The sequence below is a fragment of the Hylobates moloch genome, unplaced genomic scaffold (assembly GCF_009828535.3).
Source record: "Hylobates moloch isolate HMO894 unplaced genomic scaffold, HMol_V3 SCAFFOLD_6, whole genome shotgun sequence".
Lineage (NCBI taxonomy): Eukaryota > Metazoa > Chordata > Mammalia > Primates > Hylobatidae > Hylobates > Hylobates moloch.
This window is the reverse complement of record NW_026652281.1, coordinates 66,758,374-66,783,909: the sequence shown is the minus strand read 5'-3', so window position 1 is coordinate 66,783,909 and position 25,536 is coordinate 66,758,374. Positions and strand designations below refer to the sequence as shown.

The window sequence follows — 25,536 nt, the reverse complement described above, 5'->3', positions numbered from 1 at the left end:
CTGAGGCAAGCGGCTTCTATGGGGTGAGAGCTGGAGACCACCTTTCTCCTCACTGGCACAACATCCCTAGCAAGGCCTGGCAGGCACATTGAGCACTAGGGTCAGAGTGGGGCGGGCAGAGATATCCCTGGCATCTGGGTTACTTCAGCGGGAGCCTGAGGACAGGGAAAGAGAACAAGTTTATAATCTGCAACTCTAGGAGGAGTCATATGCCCTGAGGTGACAATCCTGTGACTAGGAGCCGCTATGGTAAATACACTTCTACGGTCTTGGGGGTTTGACCGAGCGGAATGATCTGTGGCACCACAGCTTTTAAGCCACAAGGGTGGTTTCCCTCCAATTGCTGGTCAGTGAAGGGCTGTATGTGAGGTGCTGTGGTCTGCAAGGAAGCTGAATCCAGCGCTAAAGACAAACCTGGGTTCAAATCCCAGCTCTACTAGTGTGCTGGCACTGAAACCTGGGGCAGGTCACTTCTCTTGAGCCTCAGTTTCCCCATGCACAAAATAAAGCATACTTGGCAGGATTGTTACATAGACTGATTGTGTTTGTAAGGTCCCTTGCATAATGCATGGCTCATGATAGGAGCTCATAAATGTTAGTTCAAAAAGAAGACAGAAGGTTTGACTCAGTCGGTGTATAGGGTTGGAAAGGATATTCCAGGTAAAAGAAAACACTCAAGCAAAGGCTCAGAGGTGGCAAAGTGAAGGACCTGTTCAGTGATGCCAGGAAGTCATTGGAGACACTGTTGGAGGGGTAGAGTCTGGAAGAACTGGGGAGCCCAATTGGTTAAATCCATTTTGTGAACCCCAGTGTTGGTTTTCAGAGGATGATCAGTAGATCTGAAAGTATGTGATAGACACCTTTGAAGTCTTGTCTGCAGAGATAGAAAATACAAATTAAATGAAGCCAGCTGTGGTGGCTCACGCCTCTAATCCCAGCAATTTGGGAGGCTGAGGCAGGTGGATCACTTGAGGTCAGGAGTTCGAGACCAGCCTGGCCAAAATGGCAAAATCCCATCTCTACTAAAAGTACAAAATTAGCCACATGTGGTGGTGGGCGCCTGTAATCCCAGCTACTTGGGAGGCTGAGGCAGGAGAATTGCTTGAACCCGGGAGGTGCTGATTGCAGTGAGCCAAGATCGCACCACTGCACTCCAGCCTGGGCGACAGGGCGAGACTCTTTCTCAAATTAAATGAAACACTTAAATGCTAAAAATGTTAGCTAAAATCAAAAAGCATTCAGAAAAGGGGCAGGCCGAGTGCTGGCTGGAATAATCAGGTGTGGCTTTGGGGAGGGAGTGATGATGATCCGATAGCCTTAGGGTCATCAGAGGAAGGGACTCATTTAAGCGGTGCCTGCTGCAGCCTGTCCCGTCGTCTTCACAACACCCCATAGGGAGACCTCATCATGCCCATGATGGGGAGGAGCTGCTGAGGCTCAGGTGGGTACCAAGCAGGGTTCCTGCACCTAGCGGGGCTTGGTAACATCCTGTAATCAGGGAGCTTTTTCTCACTATACATGTGAGGGCCCCACTCTTGGAGAGGCTCATTCAAAAGGGTGGAGCCTAGAAATCCAAAATTTTAACACACATCAAATTTTTCTTTTTTAGGTTTTTACTTTTTTATCATAAAGGTAACACATGCTTATTTTTACAAGTGATACAATAGAGTTCCATTAAGAGAAAATTAATCTGCCTTCTCCAAGTCTGTTACTCCGAAGCAACCCTTTTAGCAGTTTGATGAGTATCCTTCAATACTTTTATGTTCATACAAATATATGAAAATATATATGTATATACATCATTGTTACAAAATTGCAACCACTCATATTCAGTCCTAAGCAAGTTTTTCTTTTAACCTAAAAAGGTGTCACAGATGGGCCTCCAGGTAAGTGGAGGCAGTTTTAACTCCTTTAATAGCTGCAGAATATTTCACCATCTGAATGCACCAGCATTTGTTGAGTGGCAGTGCTGGGCTTCTCAAACTATCTGTGGCAAAATCTCTTATTAATTTCTAATCCATAGCAGACTCACACATTTGTAAAATATGATAAAGTGCAACTATTAGAAAAATAGAATAAGGCTGGGCATGGTGGCTCACACCTGTAATCCCAGCACTTCGGGAGGCCGAGGCGGGCAGATCACGAGGTCAGGAGATTGAGACCATCCTGGCTAACATGGTGAAACCCCGTCTGTACTAAAAATACAGAAAATTAGCCTGGTGAGGTGGCAGGCACCTGTAGTCCCAGCTACTCGGGAGGCTGAGGCAGGAGAATGGCGTGAACCCGGGAGGCGGAGCTTGCAGTGAGCTGAGATCGTGCCACTGCACTCCAGCCTGGGCGACAGAGAGAGACTGTCTCAAAGAAAAGAAAAATAAACAGGCATACGAAATGCCAGCTCAAAATTTAAAAAGTAAAATGACTATCAAAGTGCTGTAGGTGTTCTAAATGCTTACTCTCAATTCCTGTACTTACATGGTCATGAACTGCTAACAGCCCACAGACCACACTTTGGCAGCATTGGTCTGGGATCAGCCTTCCACGAGTTGAAAAAATCACTCTTCTGTGAAGACCTTGTCACTTTTCACCACCTCCAAATTCAAGTCCCAGGTCTCACAGTTTGTTCCTTTGGCTATGGCTCCAATGCCATCGTGCTTTGGCTCCAGCCTGTCTCCGCAGTCCCTCCCCTGTCTCTGCCACTCATGGCTCCTGCCTCTGCACATTCTGTCCACTGTATCTGGAAAGTCCTCCCTTTATCCACCGGGCGAGGTGAAGTGATAGCCCCGAAGATTTTTCACCTCTTCTAGAAAGCCCTCTCTGACCCACCAGGCAAATTTGGGTCTTCTCTCCTCTTTACTGTTTTTGATCTTGTCCTTTGGATTATAGTGGTAGGTTTTAATAGTGATCTGTCTCCCCCACCTGGCTGTACCCTGAACTCTATAAAAGCTCCTTGAGGGCAGCCCCAGTATCTGACACAAGGATTGGTTCTGTAACATTTGTTGAGCAGATGGAGGGATGGATGAGCAGATGGATGGATGGATGGACAAATGGATGGATGAAAGAGCTTCCAGGCTTAGCTCTCAGGCTGTAACGTAATCTTTGCTGTACACAGGCTGTGAACTGGGTGGTTGGCCTTGCCCATGTTCAAATCCATCCCTGGTGGAACAGGTGTTCTGTTCTAGACTCTAGAATCTGTCAGGGTTGTCTTGAACCATAGGTTTCCTTGAGGCCCTCTAGGGTAGGTAGCCACCACAAATTCCAGGCAGAATCAGTCCTAGCTTAATTCAACTCTCCAAATTTCAGGGGAATTATCTTCCGTAGAGTCCCTCCAGAGGCAAATTTGTATTAGTGACAGTGGCCCAGGATGCTGTGTCCTCATCTTAGGAATCTGGACTAGGAATAGAACAGGGGACACATTTAGCCCTTTCTTTTTTTCGGCAGCATTCAAGGGCAGGCTAAGTCTGCTGTGGGCTGAGGGGAATGGCCATTTCCCCAGCTGGAAGATGCCTGGAAAGCAGCTTTGGGGAGGGAGGAGTGGGGGCACGTGGCATCCATAGTCCTCCACTGATGCACTTGGGTGTGCAGGGGTCTATTCATTGTTTCCACTCGAATCCTTTGCAGTGCGTGACCTGGTCCTAGCCCCAGGGCAGGTGGAGGCATGCAATACAATACTTTGGTGTGGTTAAGACCTGACAAGGCTCCTCAAACAACATCGTTGAATGGTCTGTCCCATAGCCGACCATGCCCTCCCAGGACCCCCCAACAGGCTGGCTCCCCAAGTAGAGCACAAATCACATACAATTTCTAGTTGCCAGCAGAGGGCCCTGATGAAGAGTGTGGACTATGACTGCTGGCCAGAATCCCAGCGTTGCCACTCACAAACCATGTGGTCCTGGGCGAGTTACTTTGCCTTTCTCTCCCTGCATCTGCTCACTTGTAAAATGGGAATAACATGAGCACATAGGGTTTTTTCCTCAGACTAAGGACTCTGGAAAAGCTGCCACATAGTAGGTAAATAGTCATCAGATGAATAAGTAGGCAAATACATATCTCCACCCCCTCCTCGTCCCCTCTTTCCCCTCCCTCCAATGCTGCCCACCATGGCTTCTCCCTACCTGAGACATATCAGTGTCATCTACTCACTTGCCCTTGACTCACATGACCCGCTGACCGCCTGGAAGCCTGTAGTGAGTGGTGTTCCTGCGAAGGAAGGCCCCAAGAGCCATCCCCTGGTTCTGCTTCCCCTCAGTGCTGCCCGGAATGATACCTGTGTGCTGTGGGCATTTTGGCCCCATACTTAGCCTCCCCTCGGCATCCGCCTATCGAAACCCTGCTTGAGGGAAAACACTCAGCATCCCTGAGAGACCAGGGAGGATCTGAGGCAGCTGGGACTCTCTGGCAGCTCCATTCCTTGGGAGACAAAGGGTTAGTGACAGTGGCCCGGAGGAATGGGGGCACGCGGCATCCATAGTCCTCCATTGATGCACATGGGTGTGCAGGGGTCTATTCATTGTTTCCACTCAAATCCTTTGCAGTGTGTGACCTGGTCCTAGTCCCAGGGCATATGGAGGCATGCAATACAATACTTTAGTATGGTTAAGACCCCATCTAGACATGCTGTAATATTTGTATGCTAAACTATTGTGAGTGAAAGGACCTTTATTTAAATGAGTGCCTGATGCAGAACAGACACTCGATACATATGATTTCCCTTTAGCTGTGTGACCTTGGGCTGTTAATGTCTCTGTTTTTGAGTTCCCTCCTCTGTGACATGGGATACCTGCTTTTTGGGCTTGTTTTGAAAAAAGTAACCCACCCTTGAAAGTACTCTGATTTTGTTTTCTCTCCTTATTCAGATATAAAAAATGTTATCATAATTACAGTTATCCAACAGTAAAATGGGTTGCTTTGGCAAGTGGTGGGATCCCCAGCACTGCTGGTATTTAAGGAGGGCTGAGAAAAAGGGATGCCTGAATTTCAGCTGAGGTAAATGACCTCTGAAGTCTCTCAGGTTCCTGACATTCATTCACTCATCAGACATTTAATGATAACCTATCGTGTGTGGGCCAGCGTGCCTGAGAACCAAGACAAACTGTGGCCCAGTTCTACATTCATTGGGTCTTGTCCCTCTGAAGTGTAGGATGGACCCAGTGATTGTCCCTTGTCCCTTTGATGCGTGGAATTCCCAGTGATTGTCCACCCCCGACTGGAGCCTTGCCAAGCTTCTTACACTGTGCCCAGCACGTGGAGGGAGGAAACCAATTCATGCTCCTCGTGAATTCCAGAATGTTACCCCACAAGCCCATGCAAAAAGGGGAAGAGCTTCCTCCTTTTTCTTAGAGCATTTCCTTTAGAAAACTTGTAAATTATTTTGCTGCCCCTTTGAAATGTATATAAATCTTTTTAAAAGCTAAGTAAGGCTCCAGTTGATTTTACAACCTAGGACTCTTTTCCTGCAAAGGCCTGGAAACCATCTCTTTGAAAATGTAGACATCAAGGAAGATAGCTCCCTACCTCCCACTGTCAGTGGAAGGGCAGTGGATAGTAGTTTCATTTAAGCACCTGGCTCCAAGTTGTAAAACTACCTGCTGTCCTAGAAACTTGACTTTTATTTTTCCTTTTGATAAAGGCAATTAGCGAACACAAATGGTCACCAGGTGAATTTAGGATGAATTATGCTTGACAAATGGTGCTGTCAAGTCCTCTTACTTTAGTTCAAGAACATGTATGTAATGAATGGGTCCTATTTGCTTGCTTACATAAAAGGGCGGGATGTCTGTCTTTGCAATCTCCTTAGCAGAATGCTAAAGATGTGCATCACTCGTCTAATGTTTATTCAATAATAAAATATTTTCTTTCTCCTATATTTTATGGAGAGGATTTTCTGGGGTGGGAGGAAATTTAAATTGTTTCCCCAGCACCTAGCACTTGCTCCTCATCTGATTCTTCCTTCCCAATCTGCTCAGTCAGAACCCCTTAAAAAAAAAAAAAAAAAAAAGGAAACAGAAGGACATGCACATTTATGCCTTGTACTCTGCTGGTTTTCGTCTGTTATCTGTGGGGTAGTCTCTGCTGTGTCACACACGGACATCTCTGAGGATGCGCACAATGAGCTCCCACGGTTCAGACAGCCTGTCATGGTCAAAAGGTCAGGAGCCTGCACTGGGCCACCCTAATTTGCAGATACCAGGAAATGGAGCAGGTACATGCTCAAAACCACAACTGTCAGTCTCACTTGGTGGCGTTTATTGATAGGATTTCAAAATCCATGTCTGAAAGAAATGTGTGTCACATCATATAAGTAGATTTCATTCAAAAGTTTGTGGGCTTTTTGTTTTTTTGTGAGCCAAAGATTTGTTCATTTCTTGCGTTTGAAGTACTCTTTGATGACATCCTTGGGCTGAGACTCCTTGCCATAGTCCTTTACTACACAACTGCAACCAACCACTTTACAGCGTTTCCCCTCTCTGTCAATTTTACAGAGGCCGCCTACTCATTCCCCTAGTTTCTTGTCATCAACCTTAATTAGATTTGGTGTTTAGCACAAAGGATCTCGACCAACTTGACATACATAGGCTCATCAGAATTGGATGCAGGCACACAAAGATGGGGTTGGTTCTGGTTGCCAAGCATGCCAAAAAAGCCAAACATTGACGCTGGGATTTGTAGTGAGAAAAAGGCGTTTATTGCTGGGTGCCAAGCAAGAAGAATGGGTACCTAGCACTTAACACCTGAGCTCCCTGCTAGCTTATAAGCAAGGGTTTTTAAAGCAGCAGTGAGGGGGTATCCAAAATGAGTTAAGAGCTAGGGAATTTCTGGAACTTCCTTATCTATTTTTTGCTTTCAGTCTGTCTGAGTTCTATGACAGTGGTCAGCATTTTCCATCTGCTGTGGGAATTGGTTTCTGAATAGCAATGCAAGGGCATAGGTCAAGATGCTATCTTTAGTTTCTACAGGGAATCAAACATTTTGTGACTCTGACTTACTTGGGTGGCTTTTAAGTTATTATCTTCTTGTTTAGCAGGTTATTCGTTAACTTCCCTAATTGCTGGTTGTAGGACTAGCTAGGTACCTGGAACTTCCCTTAAAAGGACTGAGAATGTTGCCTTGATTTCTATGCTTGGCACGTGTGGGTAAGGGGAGGAGCCCAGCAGGGCCATAAGAGAGGTCCCTTGGGAAGACAATACAAACAGTACAGTAGGAGTTAACAGGATAGAGATATGTGGCACTGAGTTTACCTGCAGATGCCAAAAAGGCACAGAGCCCAAGGGCAGATGAATGAGCAGTCCGTGAGTGCACTGCGAACTGAGAATGCAGTCATCTTGAGCTAGAAGGGAACAGATTTTGTGGAGATTGAGGCACTAGGCTGTGGTCCAATTAGGCAGAGAAAGATGGACAACAAAGTCCAAACGGTAGGGGGTGATAAGAAGCAAGAAACAGTAATAACTGTTTCTAAAGCAAATTAGATTTGTTGCATTAGCACAAAATAGAAACAGCAAACTAGTATTTTAAAAAGTCGTATACAGTATATAATATTAGAATAGAGATACAAATGTAGATATACATGTGTGCTTTTCAAATTGAGATCACGCAAAGCTCTAGTGCAACGGAGCTGAATGTGAGGCTAGCTACCATGTCCTGATGTTCTGGGCCCCCATAACAGGCCTTGAATGATGTGTGCAAGAACTGTGTGAGCTTTCATGAAATTCCTAATAGGATCTTTTCTTTTCTTTTTTTTTTTTTGAGACAAGTCTCTATCACACAGGCTGCTGGAGTGCAGTGGTGTGATCTCGCCTCACTGCAACCTCCGCCTCCTGGGTTCAAGCGATTCTTGTGCCTCAGCCTCCCGAGTGGCTGGGATTATAGGCACGTGCTACCACACCTGGCTAATATTTTTTGTATTTTTAGTAGAGACGGGGTTTTGCCATGTTGGCCAGGCTGGTCTCTAACTCCTGACCTCAGGTGATCCGCTCACCTTGGCCTCCCAAAGTGCTGGGATTACGGGCATAAGCCACCACGCCCAGTCCCTAATATGATCTTATTTAGTTGACATTTGCCTCTTTCCCCAAAAATAGATCAAAGGAAATGTTTCCCTTTGTCCCGTTTCACACTAAATGGGTTGGGGAGGAACCAGGGGAGATGTCCACCTTCTGACAGTGGCTGGGAAGTTTTCTGCAAGTCCTCCCCAGCATAGGCCAGCAGGCCACTTTTCACTAACAAAAGTCACAAGCCAAGTGAGGTAAAGTTCCTTAGTGTAATGCATCATGGCTCATAGAAATCGCAAGATATAACTGCCTGCTTCATCATTAACATCACCTGCTCCTTCCTGGTGTGGGCCTCTGTGTTCTTGGGATGAGTAACCACTATCTATGTGGGCCTTTCTACCTGTCTGCCTTGACCTGAGCAATTCGACAGTCTGATGATGCTGGAGGTCTTAGCCTGGTTGTAAGACAAACTAAAATCAGACGCAGATGTCATCTGCCCGGGATTTCCAGAAAGAGCTCTCAGATTGCCTCAAAAACACATTGGAGCCTCTACACTACATACGCTACAGTTACACGAAATGAGGCAACTCTCTTTTGGGCTCTCCCCCAAAAAATTTCAATTTTGAAGACAAAGTTGTGGATAAGAGACTTCCTCTTCCCTGAGTGGATGAGTATACCAAAGCAGGCTCCCAAAGGGCACCACTGTGATGATACATGAGGGTATCAGCGGCTTGTCCTCAAACCTCTCACTGCCCTTCCTCTTCCACCCACTGGCTCCATCAAGGCACATACCTGAAAGGCTTTCCTTTATCACAGTGCTACATAGGAGGGGAAACGGACCAAGCCACTGTTCCTCTGTCAGGATTCCTTTGTGTGGGCATGCATCCCCCTCACTATTTTTTTTTTTTTTTTTGAGACAGTCTTATTCCATAGCCCAGGCTGTAGTGCAGAGGCACAATCTCTGCTCACTGCAGCCTTCGCTTCCTGGGTTCAAGTAATTCTCCTGCCTCAGCCTCCCAAGTAGCTGGGATTACAGGCGCCTATCACCACGCCCAGCTAATTTTTGTTATTTTTAGTAGAGACAGGGTTTCGCCATGTTGGCCAGGAATCCAGGCTTTAGATCAAGGAGTCAAATGCCTGGTACAGCATCTGTGACATCAACACATGATGTAGGTCCAAAGTATGCCTGTGTTGAGGTTTTTTGGCAGCTGCTGCAGGCTTTGACAGCTTGGGCAGGGCAGAACCCCTTGTCAAGATCCAGAAAAGGGGGTGGAAAGAGGGAGTATCCACCTCCCAGAAGTGCGAGGTGGGACAGCAGAGCTTGCTGGCCATGTGGAAAGAACACGTGAGGTGGAGTCAGACAGGTGTGCATTCAAATTCCATCTCTGTCGCTCACTAGCAGTGTAACACTGAACCAGTCATTTAACTTCGTGGAGGAGTATCTGGCTTCATCTGGAAAACAGGGACAATAGCATATAATGTGCCTGGTACAGCAGGTACCCAATGGTTCCCTCTCTCCTTTCCTCCTTGTAATGCAAATATTACTCATTTGGGTGGAGACGTACATTGAAGGCCTGAGAGAGCAGCTACATCTGAGGTCGTCTGCGAGTTGAGAATGTGGGGAAGTTCTTAGGGCACAATGTCATCACTGGGTCATAGCAGTCTCTGCTGGGCAGAAATGGGGCCTGATGGCCAGACCTTCACTATAGGTCTTATGAAGCCTTTGAAAGAGTCCCAGGAGCCAGCGGGATGGGAAAGCTGAGACGGGGCAGCAGGTGATCAGGCAGAGGGCGCAGCAGGGCCAGAGCTGTGAAGAGTCCCAGCAGCTGTGGTGCGAGGGGCCCAGGGCCACCACACAGATCACCCACATCTGCCAGCAACTTTGCTCTCAAACTGCTCCCCCACCAGTGGGCCCCAACACCTAAGGGCCTCACCACCCGCCCAACTGTAGACCAGAAATCTCAGGCATCCCTGGTTTTATCTTTCATTTCCAAACCATTAGCATGACCTGTCAGTACTGCCCCAGAATAGACGCAAATACATTCTCTCTCATCCTCGCTGACTCACCTGGGTCTCAGCACATCTCTCCCTCACCTGGACAACCTCTAGGGCCTCTGACTGCTCTCTCTGCTTGCATTCTGCACATGTCCCTCTAAACCATTCTCCACTGGCAGCCAGAGCCGCCCCTGTAACTCATAAAATGAGCTCAGCTCATCTCCTGCTTGCAAGCACATCTGTAAATTTCCTCTGCACTAGGATAACATCCAGACTCCTTAGGGTGGTCTCGGGGCCTGCACACCTGTCTCCCCTCCACCCCGCCCGTCCATCCTTTCCGAAGGCCATGTGATTTACTCTCTGTGCTTCGGCTCCACTGACCTCCTTTCTGTCCTGGGGCAAGTCCAGATCTGTCCAGCTTTAAGGCTTTGCTGTTCTACTCTCTGCCCCTGCCTAGCCTATTTAAAAGTAGACATCACTTACACTTTCTCTGAATAATATCCTGCTTATTCCCTTCTTTGCACTCATCCCCACCTACAATGATTATGTTTTCTTGTTTCTTGACTGTCTGCCACAAATGAATTAGAAGCCCCCACAGGAGAGAACTGTTTCTTTTGCTCACTTTCATATCATTATTGCTTAAGCGCAGTGCCTAACACTTAGTAGGCTCTCAGTAAAGAGTTCCTTAATGGATGAATTCCATGCTTCCTGCTGGGGCTAGAAGCCAATCCCAGGCTGTAACTGATCTAAGACTTTCTGGGATCCCTGTGAGAAACAGGCACAGTGGCAGATATGAGTCCGGAAAACAGGGCCAATTAGAGTAGAGGGGATGGTGGGAAGAAACACGGGCAGCAGTGAAGTTAAGCCAGATTCCCTCAGCCTTGTGATATCTAGCAGCCAGGGTTCCCTGGAAGAAGGGTCCTTGTGGACCCGTACCTGCCAGTATTGGAAGTGTGGTCCTGTCACCGAACTGCTCACCATATGCTGACGGGGAAGCTGGATCAGCCAGCAAGGACCAACTGCAAAAAGAAACATTTGGGAAAAAGATGTGTGCTTCCTACAAGCTGTGAGATGCTCCTGCTGTTTCCCATCCCCTCTAGCTATAGAAGTGGAGCCCACAGTGAGGGTGTCTGAATGCTTGAGATTTTATCCCAGGGAGAAACATCCTGGCTGCTCTGGTTCCTCATCTCCTCTCCCTAGTGGTCTCTGAACAGAACAGTTCAGCCCGTTATGATAATGCTCAGAACATGGAGGGAATTGAAAAACATTAAAAAAGCTTTGCAATAAGCCTGAGATTTTTTGTTCCAAACTTTTGTCCTAATGGTTTCACAAGATATACTGACTTATAAAACCATGTTTGGAAACGAGGCAAAACCAAATACTATCTGCTTTGGTAGACACAGATTACCCCTTACAAACAAACATCTTCTCAGCTTTACTTATGCCACATGTTATCATGTGTGCAAATAACAAATCAAGCCTCTTCTGAGTAGGGGTTACAGCTGCAGAGAATGCTTATGTAACATTTGGGGCCTGCCAGATAACAGGGAAATGTGTAAGACAAAGCAATGTTCTGACTGCACAGCGTTTTAAAGATTAACTTTTAACATGCAAGAGAGATTTAGTTTAGTCATGAGGAAAAGTGATGTCATTGTAAGCCTTGATTCTGGGTCTTTGGAGAGCATGGAACAGCCATTGCCAGATTACCAGCCTGTTCAGTGAGACCTTTGTTTCAATTTCACAAACAAGGTTACTAATTAAGGCCTTAATAGTGAAATTCAATGCCTCTTTGTGTCCTGGCGAGAGAAAAACAGAGTCAAGGAAGCAGGAATTCTTTGCTTCACCAAAACCTGGAGTCTGTATCAATTCTCTTCAAGGAATCAAAGCAAGGATACTGAGGAATTTCAGTTCCAAGATTGCTTTGCTAGCCACAACCAAAGCTTCCCCAGGATTATCTGCACGAATCATCCTTTGTTGCTCAGACACAAGGGCAGTATTGGAACTTGGAATAAAATAATAATGAATTCTAAATTAATTAAAATAAATTAGTTCCTTCTAGGAACTAGAATATGGATATGACACTTCAAACATTAATATTTTGAGCCAGATACCCACTCACACATCACCCTTACAGGGAGGAAGACCATTCACTCCCCTTCCTCTTGGGTCTGCTTCCTAAGATTTATCGTCTCAAACAGACTCTGACTTGGGTACATATCAGTGCGTAGGCAATTTAAGGAACAAAAAATAGGGACCAAGACATTTGGGTCATCCCTGGTCAATCCCAGAAAGGAACATACTTCCTGTTAGCTTAGGAAGACCATGTCTGGCTTATGTTTAGGCCCATACTGCCTGGAAAGAATCTGGGCAAAGCTTCTTTCACTTTAGTGAGTTCTACAGTAAACCTCTAGAGTGACAGCATTGCCTCTCTCTAGTTAGAAAGTGGATTTGAGGCCGGGCGTGGTGGCTCACACTTGTAATCCCAGCACTTTGGGAGGCCGAGGCAGGCGGATCACGAGGTCAGGAGATCGAGACCACGGTGAAACCCCGTCTCTACTAAAAATACAAAAAATTAGCCGGGCGTGGTGGCGGGCGCCTGTAGTCCCAGCTACTCGGAGAGGCTGAGGCAGGAGAATGGCGTGAATCCGGGAGGCGGAGCTTGCAGTGAGCCGAAATTTGCGCCACTGCACTCCAGCCTGGGCAACAGAGCGAGACTCCGTCTCAAAAAAAAAAAAAAAAAAAAAGAAAGTGGATTTGAGGGTGTGATGGCAGATAAGATAGCCAGAAGGATGTATGCTAGTGTTGCCTGCTGCAAGCAAGGACCAGGAAGCACTGGTGCAGCTCATTGAAGAGCTGTTATCTAGTCTTGGAGGGATACTGACATGACGACCTGAAATCTAGTAGGGGAGCAAAGAAGTTTACATGATGAGATTGAATGATGGTCTTTACAAGTCCCCAGGACAACTTCAAGAAATGACCAATTTATCTTGTCTGCTCTTAGTAACTTACTGGCTTTAGAACTGAAAGAATTGTTTGCAGATATTAGCATGGAAGAAGAACTAATAATCTGATTTCCTGGGCTATCCTGTAACCTATATACTGTCACCGGCTTGATTTGTTATTTGCACACATAAACATTCTCAAGTGTTTTCAAGGTCTTTGATGCTTTTAGTTGGGACATTCAGGTTTAGTAGAGACTTCGAAATGATTGTTCTACTAGGAGTTGTTGTTTATTCTTCACTGGATGGCCCAGGTTTTCAGCTACAGCCTTACGTATCAGCAAGTTCTTTGAAGCAATCAATCCATCTAAGTTTGGAGCATCTTGCAGCTGAGTCTTGGGAGCCTTCCAAATGTTAGGGAAATCCATGCTCTTTTTTTTTTTTTTTTTTTTTTTTTTGAGACGGTTTTGTTCTGTCACCCAGGTTGGATTGCAGTGGTATAATCTTGGCTCACTACAACCTCCACCTCCTGGGTTTAAGTGATTCTCATGCCTTAGCCTCCTGAGTAGCTGAGACTACAGGTGCATGCCACCACACCCAGCTAATTTTTTGTAATTTTAGTAGAGACAGGGTTTTGCTGTCTCTACTAAAAGACAGCTAACAATGTTGGCCAGGCTGGTCTCAAACTCCTGGCCTCAAGTGATCCGCCCACATTTGCCTCCCAGTGCTGGGATTACAGGCATGAGCCACCATCCCGGGCCCATACACTCTTTATTTGGGCATCATGGAGATCAAATAGAGAGTACTGAGAACTACGTACTCTTTTGTTCTCTACTCAAAGAGCCACATTACACAGCTCCCTGCTAGGTGATACTGTGGGGCTAATTGGCCCTTCTAAGTCTCTAGGCAGTAGCAGACCCAACAGGGTTTCTGTCTGTGCATGTTTATCCTCTTTTTCATCATTTGTTGGTAGTTCAGCACTTGTATTACAAATAAATATATAAATACTTATTTAGATTTATATATGTTTTCTCCATTTTCTGCATTTCAGGCTCTCTCCTTATGCTGTCATTTCCTTTCTTTCTGAAGCATATAGCTTAGTAATTCCTTTGTTATTGGTCTGTTTTTTATCAATGTCTTTCACTCTCATTTTTGAAAAAATGGTTAGACTAGTTCCCCAGTTCTAGGTTGACAGTTATTGCTTCTACAAATATTATTTACCTGGGCTCATTATAAAAAAATCAGCTCGTTTGTCATTTCTTTGTAAACTGTCTTTTCTTTCTGACTGCTTTTCATGTCTTTGTCACCGATATTCTGCAGTTTCATTATTTGTCTAGGTGTCAATTTCTTGTTTGTTTGCTTAGATTATGTTATACCTCTTGAATCATGGATTCTTTTATCAGTTTTAAAAATGTCTCAGCCATTCCTCTTCAAATCTGACTTCTCTGTTTATTCTCTCTTTCTGGGACTTCAATTTGATGTGTATTTGAGTTTGACATTCTATCCATCCTATCTCTTAATTTACATCTATTTTCCATTTTCTCATTTCTCTGTGCTACATTCTGAGTAATTTCTTAAGATATATCTTCCAGTTCATTTATTCTGTGTTCAGCTGCATCAGAATGAGTGGTTCAATTTGGTTCTTTCAAATCAACTTGGTCATTCTTAACAGTCTCTTGTTGCTTGCTCATAACTATGATTCCACACTTAGTTCTTTAAACATTCAATATAGGGCTTATTTATATTATTGTCTGACAGTTCCAGCATCTTCAGTCGTTAGCAGTCTACATCTGCTATTTCTTCTGTTGACTCTCATTCATTGTACCTCCTTGTGTGTTTGGTGATCTTTGGGAGTTCATTGTTTCATCTTAATCGGTAATAATCCAGGGCCTAAACTGAATATAATTTCCTCAGAGAGCTTTAGACCTGCTTCAGGCAGGAGCCAGAAGTTGGGGTCTGCTGACTTTGTGCCACTTCAGCCTCTTTCAAAGGTCCTACTTCAATGGGGGAATCCCAGTCTCAGCCCCTATTCCCAATGCTGGCATCCCAACTTCAGTAGAGTGGGAGGGTCATCCTCAGAGATTTCTCCTACCTTTCAGAAGTCCAGAAATCCATCCTGTTCAGGGTCTAGTTGTGATGCAGTGGCAAAATTCAAAAGAGCACATGGTCTGTCAAATAGCTGGAAGAAGACATCCTCTACTGCTGTTTGTTTATTTTTATTTTTTATCATATTAACAGAGAAAAGGCATGGAGTTCAGGAAGTTTAGACGTTGTCTAAAACTACCCACATTTTCCCAAGCAATATGAAGAAAAAAGCAAAGCAAGAAATAGAAAATACACACACACACACACACACACACACACACACACACACACACACACAACACACACACACACACACACACACACACACACACACACACACACACACAGAGAAAGAGAGAGACAGAGACAGAGACACCAGAAAGACAGGCTATGGCTCCTGCAGTTCTCTTGCCCGTTGACCCCTATGTTGTGGCTCAGGGTCATCCTATGAAGCTATCTAATCCAGCTTCTTTGCTTTCCAGACACTCATCCAAGAGCAAGGATGGCCAGTATCTTTTCTAAGTTGCTAACTGGCCGCAATGCTTCTCTGCTGTTTGCTACCATGGGCACCAGTGTCCTGACCACCGGGTACCTGCTGAACCGGCAGAAAGTGTGTGCCGAGGTCCGGGAGCAGCCTAGGCTATTTCCTCCAAGGTAAGGGCTCTTGACTTTAAAATAACCTCAGGCCGGGCACGGTAGCTCATGCATGTAATCCCAGCACTTTGGAAGGCCAGATCACGAGGTCAAGAGATCGAGACCATCCTGGCCAACATGGTGAAACCCCATCTCTACTAAAAATACAAAAAAATTAGCTGGGCATAGTGGCACATGCCTGTAGTCCCAGCTACTCTGGAGGCTGAGGCAGGAGAATTGCTTGAACCCGGGAGGCGGAGGTTGTAGTGAGCCGAGATCGCACCACTGCACTCCAGCCTGGCAATAGAGCAAGACTCCGTCTCAAAACAAAACAAAAACAAAAAAGCTTCAAAGACCAGCAAGAAATATGCTTTCCCCTGCTGGAAACTGTTAGCAAGGGTCCTTCTTTTTGCCTTTGAGGATGACTAAGTAAAACCGAAAATCATTTTGAGACTCATTAAGCCAGTGACCTGTGGTGTATACAAAGAAGTGTAGCATCATCATTCTTGCTTAGAGCTTGCAGTCCAGTTGAATAGTAATAATGGGGATAGTTAACATTTGTGGAGCACTTTTATGTATGGCCAGCACTTTACATGGAGTATCTGTTATTCATCTTAGGATCCTTCTGTGACGAAATGAAGGCCTAGAAAAATTAAACAGTGCCCAAGTTCACATAGCTAGTACAGCCAAATGCAAATCCAGGCCCCCTGATTCCAGACCCATGCCTCTCTCACTGCTCTACCACCTTCTGGAAAAAGGGATATCACAGTACTGACTTTAAGTATCAGCTCTAAAGGACACTGCAGATGGAAAGTGGAGGAGTGGCGTGAGAAGGATGAAAATAGACATGTTTTCTCAGCCCTTGGAACCCTGCCATGGATGAGCTACCATGCGCTGAGCAGAGTTTGAGTGGCATACAGAATTCCACATAGGCAGGTATGGATGAGAGAGACGAGGAAAACCACTGAGGTGTCTCTGAGACATTTACTGTCTCTTATGGAAATCAGGATCTCTGAGGGAATCGCCAGCAACCCCCATGTACCTTGGGAATTCCTGAGGTGACATGACTTGTGTTTGAGGCTGTGGTGGTCCTAAATCTCCTATTCCTCAATCAGTACACACCCCAGGGTGAGACAGCACCCAATTTGATTTCTATTATTCCAACAGATATTTACTGAACACTGGTTTCAATAGCTAGGGACTGTTTTCAAAAGGGCAAAGTCCCCGCTCTCGTGGAGCTTGCTTATTTTTTGAAACCTGGTGTATTCATTTATGACTCCTGGGCAGTTCTAGCCAAGTATCCCTGTGCCCACTGGCTGAGGGGAGCCTAGTGGAAGGATGGGCAAACAACAAGTCCTTCCATTGGCCCCTTTCCTCAGGGGCTGCTGGCTGACAGCCTGCCCTCCTCCCCACACAGCGCAGACTACCCAGACCTGCGCAAGCACAACAACTGCATGGCCGAGTGCCTCACCCCCGCCATCTACGCCAAGCTTCGCAACAAGGTGACGCCCAACGGCTACACCCTGGACCAGTGCATCCAGACTGGAGTGGACAACCCTGGCCACCCCTTCATAAAGACTGTGGGCATGGTGGCTGGTGACGAGGAGTCCTATGAGGTAAAACTATTGGCTGCTGGTTCCAGGGTGGGAGGGATGCTCTGGATATGACTGACTTGCACAGTCCTGGGGTCCTTTTCTTCTCTATGGGGCCAACTTTCTGCCTTCTCAGGAAGGACTCTCATAAAGGGAAGCCAACTCCAGCAGAACCATCTGGAATGCTTTCTGAAACAATGAGGTCTATAGCTTCCCAGGGACAAGGTTTCCCTTGCTGCTGTGCTAAGATCCCTCCCTGTGGAGGAATGAATTGCATGACAGAACTCTGAGCTTGTCAAGTGGATGAGGTGGTACAGAAACAATAAAATTGAACAGTGTATTTTCACCAGTACGACATTAGGAGCTGATGTGTTTGTGGCTGAGCTTTATTGGGTGGGGGTCGGGAGGAGGCTTCAGTGTATTTTTAGGAATATGAGGAATTCTCTTATTCTATTACTATTACTGATTTCTCTCCTATTACTGATTAGACGATCACTGTAGCCCAGACTACTGAATTCACCAAGTCTCTTGGATAAATCCCATGACCTCGGCATCCTCATCCTCAATGCAGAAGCACAGGGTGGTCGGCTGGAACGGTGCTCAGCCACCATGAGTCCCCTCCACAGAGCAGCCTCTGTGCTACGGCAAATGCCTGCAGCCCTCCTCCTTCAGGTCCACCCTTTTGGGTTCTTCTGTTGCAGGGAGCTGAAGGCAGTTCCCTAGAAAGGCAGCCATAGAGAAGAGAGGGAGCCATCTTGAATAAACATGACTGGTGGCTCATTTATGTACTGCAGTGCACAGCCCTGGGTCTAGTTTGGGTCCCAAGCTAGCAGTAGCTCTCTGGACCCAAAGCCCTCCCCCACTTTCCACAGCTCCCAAAGTCTGCAGGGTGCTTTGTTACAACTTCTTTTAACAATTTTTTTTTTTTTTTAACATAAAGGATATGCCTGAAGGTTTGTTTTTAGAATAGATTTTGCACGAGATCATTTGGGCTGGGGGAAGGTCCGCATAGGGTGAGAGGTCCCTGCTTCGCCCAAACTGCTGCTATGTACTTTTCTTCTGGCGTAGCCAGGTTTTCAACAAATTTCATATGTAGCTTAATGTTTAGAATCTGACTTTCCCTTGAGCATAAAACTGTGTAGCCTCTGATCAGGTAGCTTCTTGTAACCCACAAAGGCAAACACGTCTAGGAAACTCCTTAAATTCCTAACCACAAGTATTTTCTTGCTCAGTCTGATGGCAGTGATTTTGGCAGAATCACTGAGGGAGAGGTTAAGATGACAGAACTCACCAGCCCCACCCTATCTCAAGGGGCAAGATGCCTTCAAAAGGCTTTCTCTCTTGTTGTTGTTATTATTATTAACCGATCCATTCTCACATCCATTTCCTATATGATAGTCCTGAAAATTTCAGAGAAGCAGGGCATCAACTTTGGCTTTTAAGATACAAGGGGCAAGTGAATGGAAAGGTCTTTGAATAGCAGGTGAACCAATTAAAGAGGAAACACCCATCTTCCCTCCTGCAGGTGTTTGCTGACCTTTTTGACCCCGTCATCAAACTAAGACACAACGGCTACGACCCCAGGGTGATGAAGCACACAACGGATCTGGACGCATCCAAGGTAAGCTCCAGCCTCCCTCTCCTTCCCCACGAAGCTGGCACTCCAGAGCCCAAGGGGAAGGCCCCTGGAGAGAGGGGTTCCCCGCTCTAAGTCAGATACCCCTGGAAAGCACTGTGACTGCCCTGGCACAGCCTTCCCTCTGGAGGGCCACAGAGAAGGTTAGGAGGGTCCCAAAGTCTGTTTTCTTTAATAAATACAACTAGGGAAGGGTTGGTCATTGGGAACTTTAAACCCTTCCTAAAGCTACTCCCTTTTTCATCCCAAACCACCCAGTAACGGTCAAGGACCCCAGACCACGCTATATAAAACAGCTTTCCCCTTTACTAGTCGAAGGCCCGTGCCCCAAGACTTCCGGAATGTGTCCAACTTACGGATTGTGCAGTCGTGCACAGTGCCTGAGGGTCCCCAGGGAAACTGCAGATTGGCGGATTAGAACCCACTGTGGCTGTGGCAGGACCGTGGGCCGAGGCTGGCCGCAGTGACCCCACAGTCTGCTTGGCAGATCACCCAAGGGCAGTTCGACGAGCATTATGTGCTGTCTTCTCGGGTGCGCACCGGCCGCAGCATCCGTGGGCTGAGCCTGCCGCCTGCCTGCACCCGGGCCGAGCGGAGAGAGGTAGAGAACGTGGCCATCACTGCCCTGGAGGGCCTCAAGGGGGACCTGGCTGGCCGCTACTACAAGCTGTCCGAGATGACGGAGCAGGACCAGCAGCGGCTCATTGATGTGAGTAGCAGATGGGGCTCCCTGGGGAAGGACTGGACCAAGGGCTCTGACCCGCACAGGAAGGCCTCTCCTGGTGCTCTGCTCAGTCCTTACCCTGGCGGGGAGCTTGCTGGGCTCCACCCCTGGGCTCAGCCCAAGAGCATCTACTTGCTCAGTGTAAGGAAGAAAGATGAGGCCATATATTGTACTTGTCAAGCCACTGAAACATTCTATGGATAAAATCTGCATAGGAAACTCCAATATGGAGATGGTGCCTGTGGTTAGGAGGGTGGAGATGAATGGAGATCTCCTAGCTTGTTGATAAACGGGAACAGTTAGGTGTGGAAATCCTGTCTGTGCCCACAAGATGGTTTCCATTATCACAGCCAAAGAAAATCCTGGAAGCTAGGAAAATCTAGAAAGGAAATTCCAGGTGGGAGGCCTGGCCTGACTCTTGTGGAGCAAGCCTCTGCATTTCCTGGTGGGGTTGATTCCTGCTGCTTCCACCATGGCTACCACGGCTTCCCTCTGGCACCAGGGTGCACAAAACTCAAGTCCCTTACTTATTTTCATGTTAGCACAGCTAAAACAAGATAGCATTTTCAAAAGTAACTTTAAACTCAAAAAAAAAAAAAAAGCAGAAACAAAATTTTGTCATTTCAAAAGATGCAAATGCTAAGAAATATGCCTCATTTCCAAACCAGACAGGCCAACTATATGGCCTATGGGCCTCAGTCGCCTTGTCTCTGTGGCCACCAGGCCAACTATTTTCCTGCCCAGTTACAGAACAAGCCCCCCTCCACCTCAAGTAGCCACCCTGGTTTCCTGCTTAAGGGACATGCTGCTCCTGGGCAGTGGCAGGTCACAATCCTCTCCTGGCTGAAGTCTCTGATCTCTCCCACTTAGAGACTATAGCACTCCTCTCCCCACATCCACTTGGTTTCTTACCTATGTAATCATATCTGAATATATTTCACTGTAGAGTACGTGTGTAACTATGCAAGAAAGAGTAGTATACACATTGCAAAAAAAAAAGTTAGTCTTGACTTTGATTTTGATATGTGGAGTAGTCCATTGCAGTGGTTAAAGGCATAGGCTTGGGAGTCACAGAAGTCTAGATTTGAATCTATACTCTGCTACTTCCTACAACCATCCTATTGGACAGGTTGTGATCTCTCTGAATCTGTTTTCTTCATTTATAAAATAGAATAATTACACTTATTTCATAGAGTTGTGAAGACTAAAGGAAATAAAAGCCTGTAATCTAGAGCCTGGCACAGTCAGCATTAATGGTAACTATTTTTATTTATTGATCATTACTGTACATCTCTAATACTTTTTAATGAAATAAATAATAAATGAAGCAATAATGCTAGAAACAGAGAATGATCACTGTGTAGAACAGCCTTTTCAGGATAGTATCCCTCATTCATTGCTCACTCAGCCATTGCATAAGGTTGGCGTTGGTAGTGTATACCCGCTCCACAGTGATTTAATGAGTTCCAAATGGACTAACCCAGTGTTTTCCAACATTAGCTGCACACTAGAATCACCTGAAGAGTTTTTAAAAAGTCCTGATGCCTAGATCAGTCTATAACAACTAGGTCAGAATCTCTGGGGGATGGGAAGTAGGCATTGTTTGACGCTCCTAGGTTATTCTAGTGGGCAGCCAAAGCTAAGAACCACTGCCTAAGAGACAGCAGCCATGATAAGTGGGCTGGAACTTGTTCACCTGGCACTTGCAGTCCCGTTTGATCTCATCGGTCTCTCCTCTCTGCTTTATCCCTTTTGGCCTACAGGATCACTTTCTGTTTGATAAGCCAGTGTCCCCTTTATTAACATGTGCTGGGATGGCCCGTGACTGGCCAGATGCCAGGGGAATCTGGTATGGATGCAGCATTTTCACATTTGCAATATCTGTAGAGGATCTCTTTGAGATCACCTGCTTATCCTAACCTGGAGTTGCTGTGTACTGCAGTTGACAGCATGCCCAGACTGAGCTAAACGGAAAAGACTACTTAGAAAGTGTGTGTGTGTGTGTGTGTGTGTGTGTGTGTGTGTGTGTGTGTGTCTAAGTAGTGTGGTGTTTCTAAGATGTGTAGAAATATGACCTGGTTTGCATGAATTACGTACCTGAAGGAGGAGAAATAAAAATGTTCACGTGCAGCTGCTCTGTAGGGATGGACAGGCAGGATCTATGGAGCAAACGTGTGAAATGTTGCATACCTTCAATATCTTGGGTGGAAGATAACCCCCACCACCTTTTTAGAGCACAAGATTTTGGTTGAATCTTTTAGGAGACAAAACGTTCTTGTTAGTGTCAAAGCCAAATGTTATATAGTTGAATTACTGTCATCCTAGTCAGAGGACCTAGGGGGAATTATATTCTTGTTTGGTAAAAACATGACATCTTTTAGGGTGAGAGTTGGTCTTAATCTTCCTTCTGTCAAAGTAACATTATTTTGTCATACTTGTTCAGGCACAGTTAGGAGATTAGGGCCATCTAGGAAATGAGGAAGGTGAAATGAAGCAATCAAGCTAAGGAGGTGATGGGAATTTTCATGTGTTGAAAGAAATGCAATTAACACTCAGTACCATATTCCTCTCTTCATTAGGCATAATTATGATAAGACATTTCTCATCTGGATAAATGAGGAGGATCACACCAGGGTAATCTCAATGGAAAAAGGAGGCAATATGAAACGAGTATTTGAGCGATTCTGTCGTGGACTAAAAGAAGTAAGATGTTATCTGAGATTTCTCGATATTTATTAAAATAAAACTACTGTATTGTTTGTTCTTGAAAGAAGACACTATGGTAACTTCCAAGATGGAGCTATTTTTTTTCTAGAAATCAAAGCTTTTTAATTTTTTTGAGATGGAATTTCACTTGTCACCCAGGCTGGAGTGCAATGGCGCGATCTTGGCTCACTGCTACTGCCGCCTCCCAGGTTCAAGTGATTATCCTGCCTCAGCCTCCAGAGTAGCTGGGATTACAGGTGCCACCACCACACCTGGCTAATTTTTGTATTTTTAGTAGAGAGGGGTGTTTCACCATGTTGGCCAGACTAGCCTTGAACTCCTGACCACAGGTGATCTGCTGGCCTCAGCCTCTCAAAGTGCTGGGATTACAGGCATGAACCACTGCGCCCAGCCTCAAGGCATTTTTTGGAGTGCAACTTCCAAGGTAGTGCTTCAGAAAATAGGTGACTTTCTCTTGTTATTAGAAAGCTATTATGCTTACCTCCCCATTCCACTGTGGTTTGTGGAAGTCTGTGGATCATTACTTGTTTTCTGATTTATTTAATATCGCTCTGAGCTATTCTAAGCATAGAGATGATAGAGAATGTAGCCTGACCATAGTCTCACCTGCTGATAATTCCTATATTCTCCTACTCTCTTGGCATGAAAAATGCCACCAACTAACATTCATTGAATGCTTAGTATGGGCCAGATACTATGTTGACTGCTTTACATCAGGGGTCCTCAACCCCGGGGCCACGGACCTGGTACGGGTCTGTGGCCTGTTAGGAACTGGGCTGCACAGCAGGAGGTGAGTGGTGGGTAAGCCAGCATTACTACCTGAGCTCTGCCTTCTGTCAGATCAGCAGAGGCATGAGATTCTCACAGAAGCACAAACCCTATTGTGAACTGTGCATGTGAGGGATCTAGGTTGCATGCTCCTTATGAGAAGCTAATGCCTGATAATCTGAGGTGGAACAACAGTTTCATCCCAAAACATTCCCTCCCTACGATCCATGGAAAAATTCTTTCAAGACACCAGTCCCTGATGCCAAAAATGGTTGGGGACCACTGCTTTTTACATGGTTCATTTAACTTAATCGGGCCATTTTAATAGTCTGGTAGGAGAGTTATTATTTTCTCTTAAAGGAGTACTATAAATTTACCTTAATTTCATTCATGCCAGAGGAGGGCACACATCTCTCTCCCTGGTGTTAGGGATGTGCTGAATGAATGGATGTTGGAAAAATGCTGTCATTTGTTCACTGTGGTTCTACTTGTAGGTAGAACGGTTAATCCAAGAACGAGGCTGGGAATTCATGTGGAATGAGCGCCTAGGATACATTTTGACCTGTCCTTCGAACCTTGGAACAGGACTACGAGCTGGTGTCCACGTTAGGATCCCAAAGCTCAGCAAGGTACTGTTATGTGCCCAGTGGCCCTGATGGGCCAGGATCAGCTCAGATGCGACTGCTTTGTGGAGGGAGAAAACATCACTGCCCATTCCTTAACCCTTACTTTCTCTATCTACAATATAAAAATAAGAAAAAAATTAAGTTTGCCTCAAAAGACATTTGTATTATTAGAACAAAAGGTTAAGGGGCTGTAAGAAAAAGACGGTAGCTTCAAGAATAAGGCCTTTACATTTTTCCTCATGTAACAAATCAGGATAGGTAGGCTCTGCTCTCTCTGGTTCTTTCTATCTCCTTTCTCTGTCTCTCCTAGTTCAAGCAGTTCTCAAACTTGAGCATGCATGAAATCACCTGAAGGACTTGGTAAAACACAAGTTGCTAGGCCCCAGCTGCAGAATTCGCATTTCTAACAAGTTTCCAGTTGATGCCGGGGTTGTTGGTCAAGGGACTACACTTGGAGGAACACTGTCTTACAGCACTCTTCTTAGAGACCTACAAAGAGACTCCCACACAATAATAGTGAGAGACTTTAACACCCCACTGTCAATATTAGATCAACGAGACAGAAAATTATCAGCATCACATCACACTTATTATAAAATCGACCCCATAATTGGAAGTAAAACACTCCTCAGCAAATGCAAAAGAACGGAAATCATAACAGTATCTCAGACCACAGTGCAATCAAATTAGAACTCAAGATTAAGAAACTCACTCAAAACTGCACAACTACATGGAAATTGAACAACCTGCTCCTGAATGACTACTGGGTAAATAATGAAATAAAGGCAGAAATAAATAAGTTCTTTGAAACCAATGAGAACAAAGGACACAATATACCAGAATCTCTGGGACACAGCTAAAGCAGTGTTTAGAGGGAAATTTATAGCACCAAATGCCCAAAGGAGAAAGCAGGAATGATCTAAAATCGACACCCTAACATCACAATTAAAAGAGCTAGAGAAGTGAGAGCAAACAAATTCAAAAGCTAGCAGAAGACAAGAAATAGTAACTAAGATCAGAGCAGAACTGAAGGAGATAGATAGAGACACAAAGACACAAAAAACCCTTCAAAAAATCAGTGAATCCAGGAGCTGGTTTTCTGAAAAGATTAACAAAATAGACCGCTAGTCAGACTAAAAAGAGAGAAGAATCAAATAGACACAATAAAAAGTGATAAAGGGGCTATCACCACTGATCGTACAGAAATACAAACTACCATCAGAGAATACTATAAACACCTCTGTGCAAATATACTAGGATAAATTCCTGGACACATACACCCTCCCAAGACTAAACCAGAAAGAAGTCAAATCTCTGAATAGACCAAAAACAAGTTCTGAAATTGAGGCAGTAATTAATAGCCTACCAACCAAAAAAAGTCCAGGACCAGACGGATTCACGGCTGAATTCTACCAGAGGTACAAAAAGGAGCTGGTACCATTCCTTCTGAAACTATTCCAAACAATAGAAAAAGAGGGACTCCTCCCCAACTCATTGTATGAGGCCAGCATCATCCTGATACCAAAACCTGGCAGAGATACCATAAAAAAAGAAAAATTTCAGGGCAATATCTCTGATGAACACTGATGTGAAAATCCTCAATAAAATACTGGCAAACCGAATTCAGCAGCACATCAAAAAGCTTATCCACCACAATCAACTCAGCTTCATCTCTGAGATGATGCAAGGCTGGTTCAACATACGCAAATCAATAAACGTAAACCATAACATAAACAGAACCAGTGACAAAAACCACATGATTATCTCAATAGATGCAGAAAAGGCCTTTGACAAAATTCAACAGCCCTTCATGCTAAAAGTTCTCAATA

The 25,536-nt window shown here is 45.4% G+C and overlaps 1 protein-coding gene and 1 long non-coding RNA gene across 7 annotated transcripts in view; one reads left to right on the top strand and one right to left on the bottom strand.

Annotated features, from left to right (window-relative positions):
* The window catches only part of LOC131383806 (uncharacterized), a 60,534-nt gene that overhangs the window by 680 nt on the left and 34,318 nt on the right, over nt 1–25,536 (bottom strand). The window contains exons 2-8 of one of the 6 annotated variants that reach the window (XR_009214125.1): nt 21,684–21,745; nt 15,009–15,095; nt 10,914–10,996; nt 9,273–9,434; nt 7,236–7,324; nt 2,473–3,390; nt 710–874 (exon numbers count right to left, since the gene is read on the bottom strand). This is a non-coding gene — a long non-coding RNA (uncharacterized LOC131383806). Of the gene's footprint in view, nt 1–709; nt 875–1,600; nt 3,391–6,220; nt 9,435–10,913; nt 10,997–15,008; nt 15,096–21,683; nt 21,746–25,536 lie in introns of those variants that run through there. The other 5 variants (XR_009214123.1, XR_009214128.1, XR_009214127.1 and 2 more) reach the window with 5 other exon arrangements.
* The window catches only part of CKMT2 (creatine kinase, mitochondrial 2), a 33,370-nt gene that overhangs the window by 2,616 nt on the left and 5,218 nt on the right, over nt 1–25,536 (top strand). The window contains exons 2-8 of the mRNA XM_032156935.2: nt 15,484–15,655; nt 17,052–17,250; nt 18,752–18,847; nt 19,350–19,571; nt 21,350–21,435; nt 22,166–22,289; nt 23,576–23,710. Coding sequence (XP_032012826.2) covers nt 15,504–15,655; nt 17,052–17,250; nt 18,752–18,847; nt 19,350–19,571; nt 21,350–21,435; nt 22,166–22,289; nt 23,576–23,710 — 1,014 coding nt within the window. The 5' untranslated portion in view covers nt 15,484–15,503. The remainder of the gene's footprint in view (nt 1–15,483; nt 15,656–17,051; nt 17,251–18,751; nt 18,848–19,349; nt 19,572–21,349; nt 21,436–22,165; nt 22,290–23,575; nt 23,711–25,536) is intronic.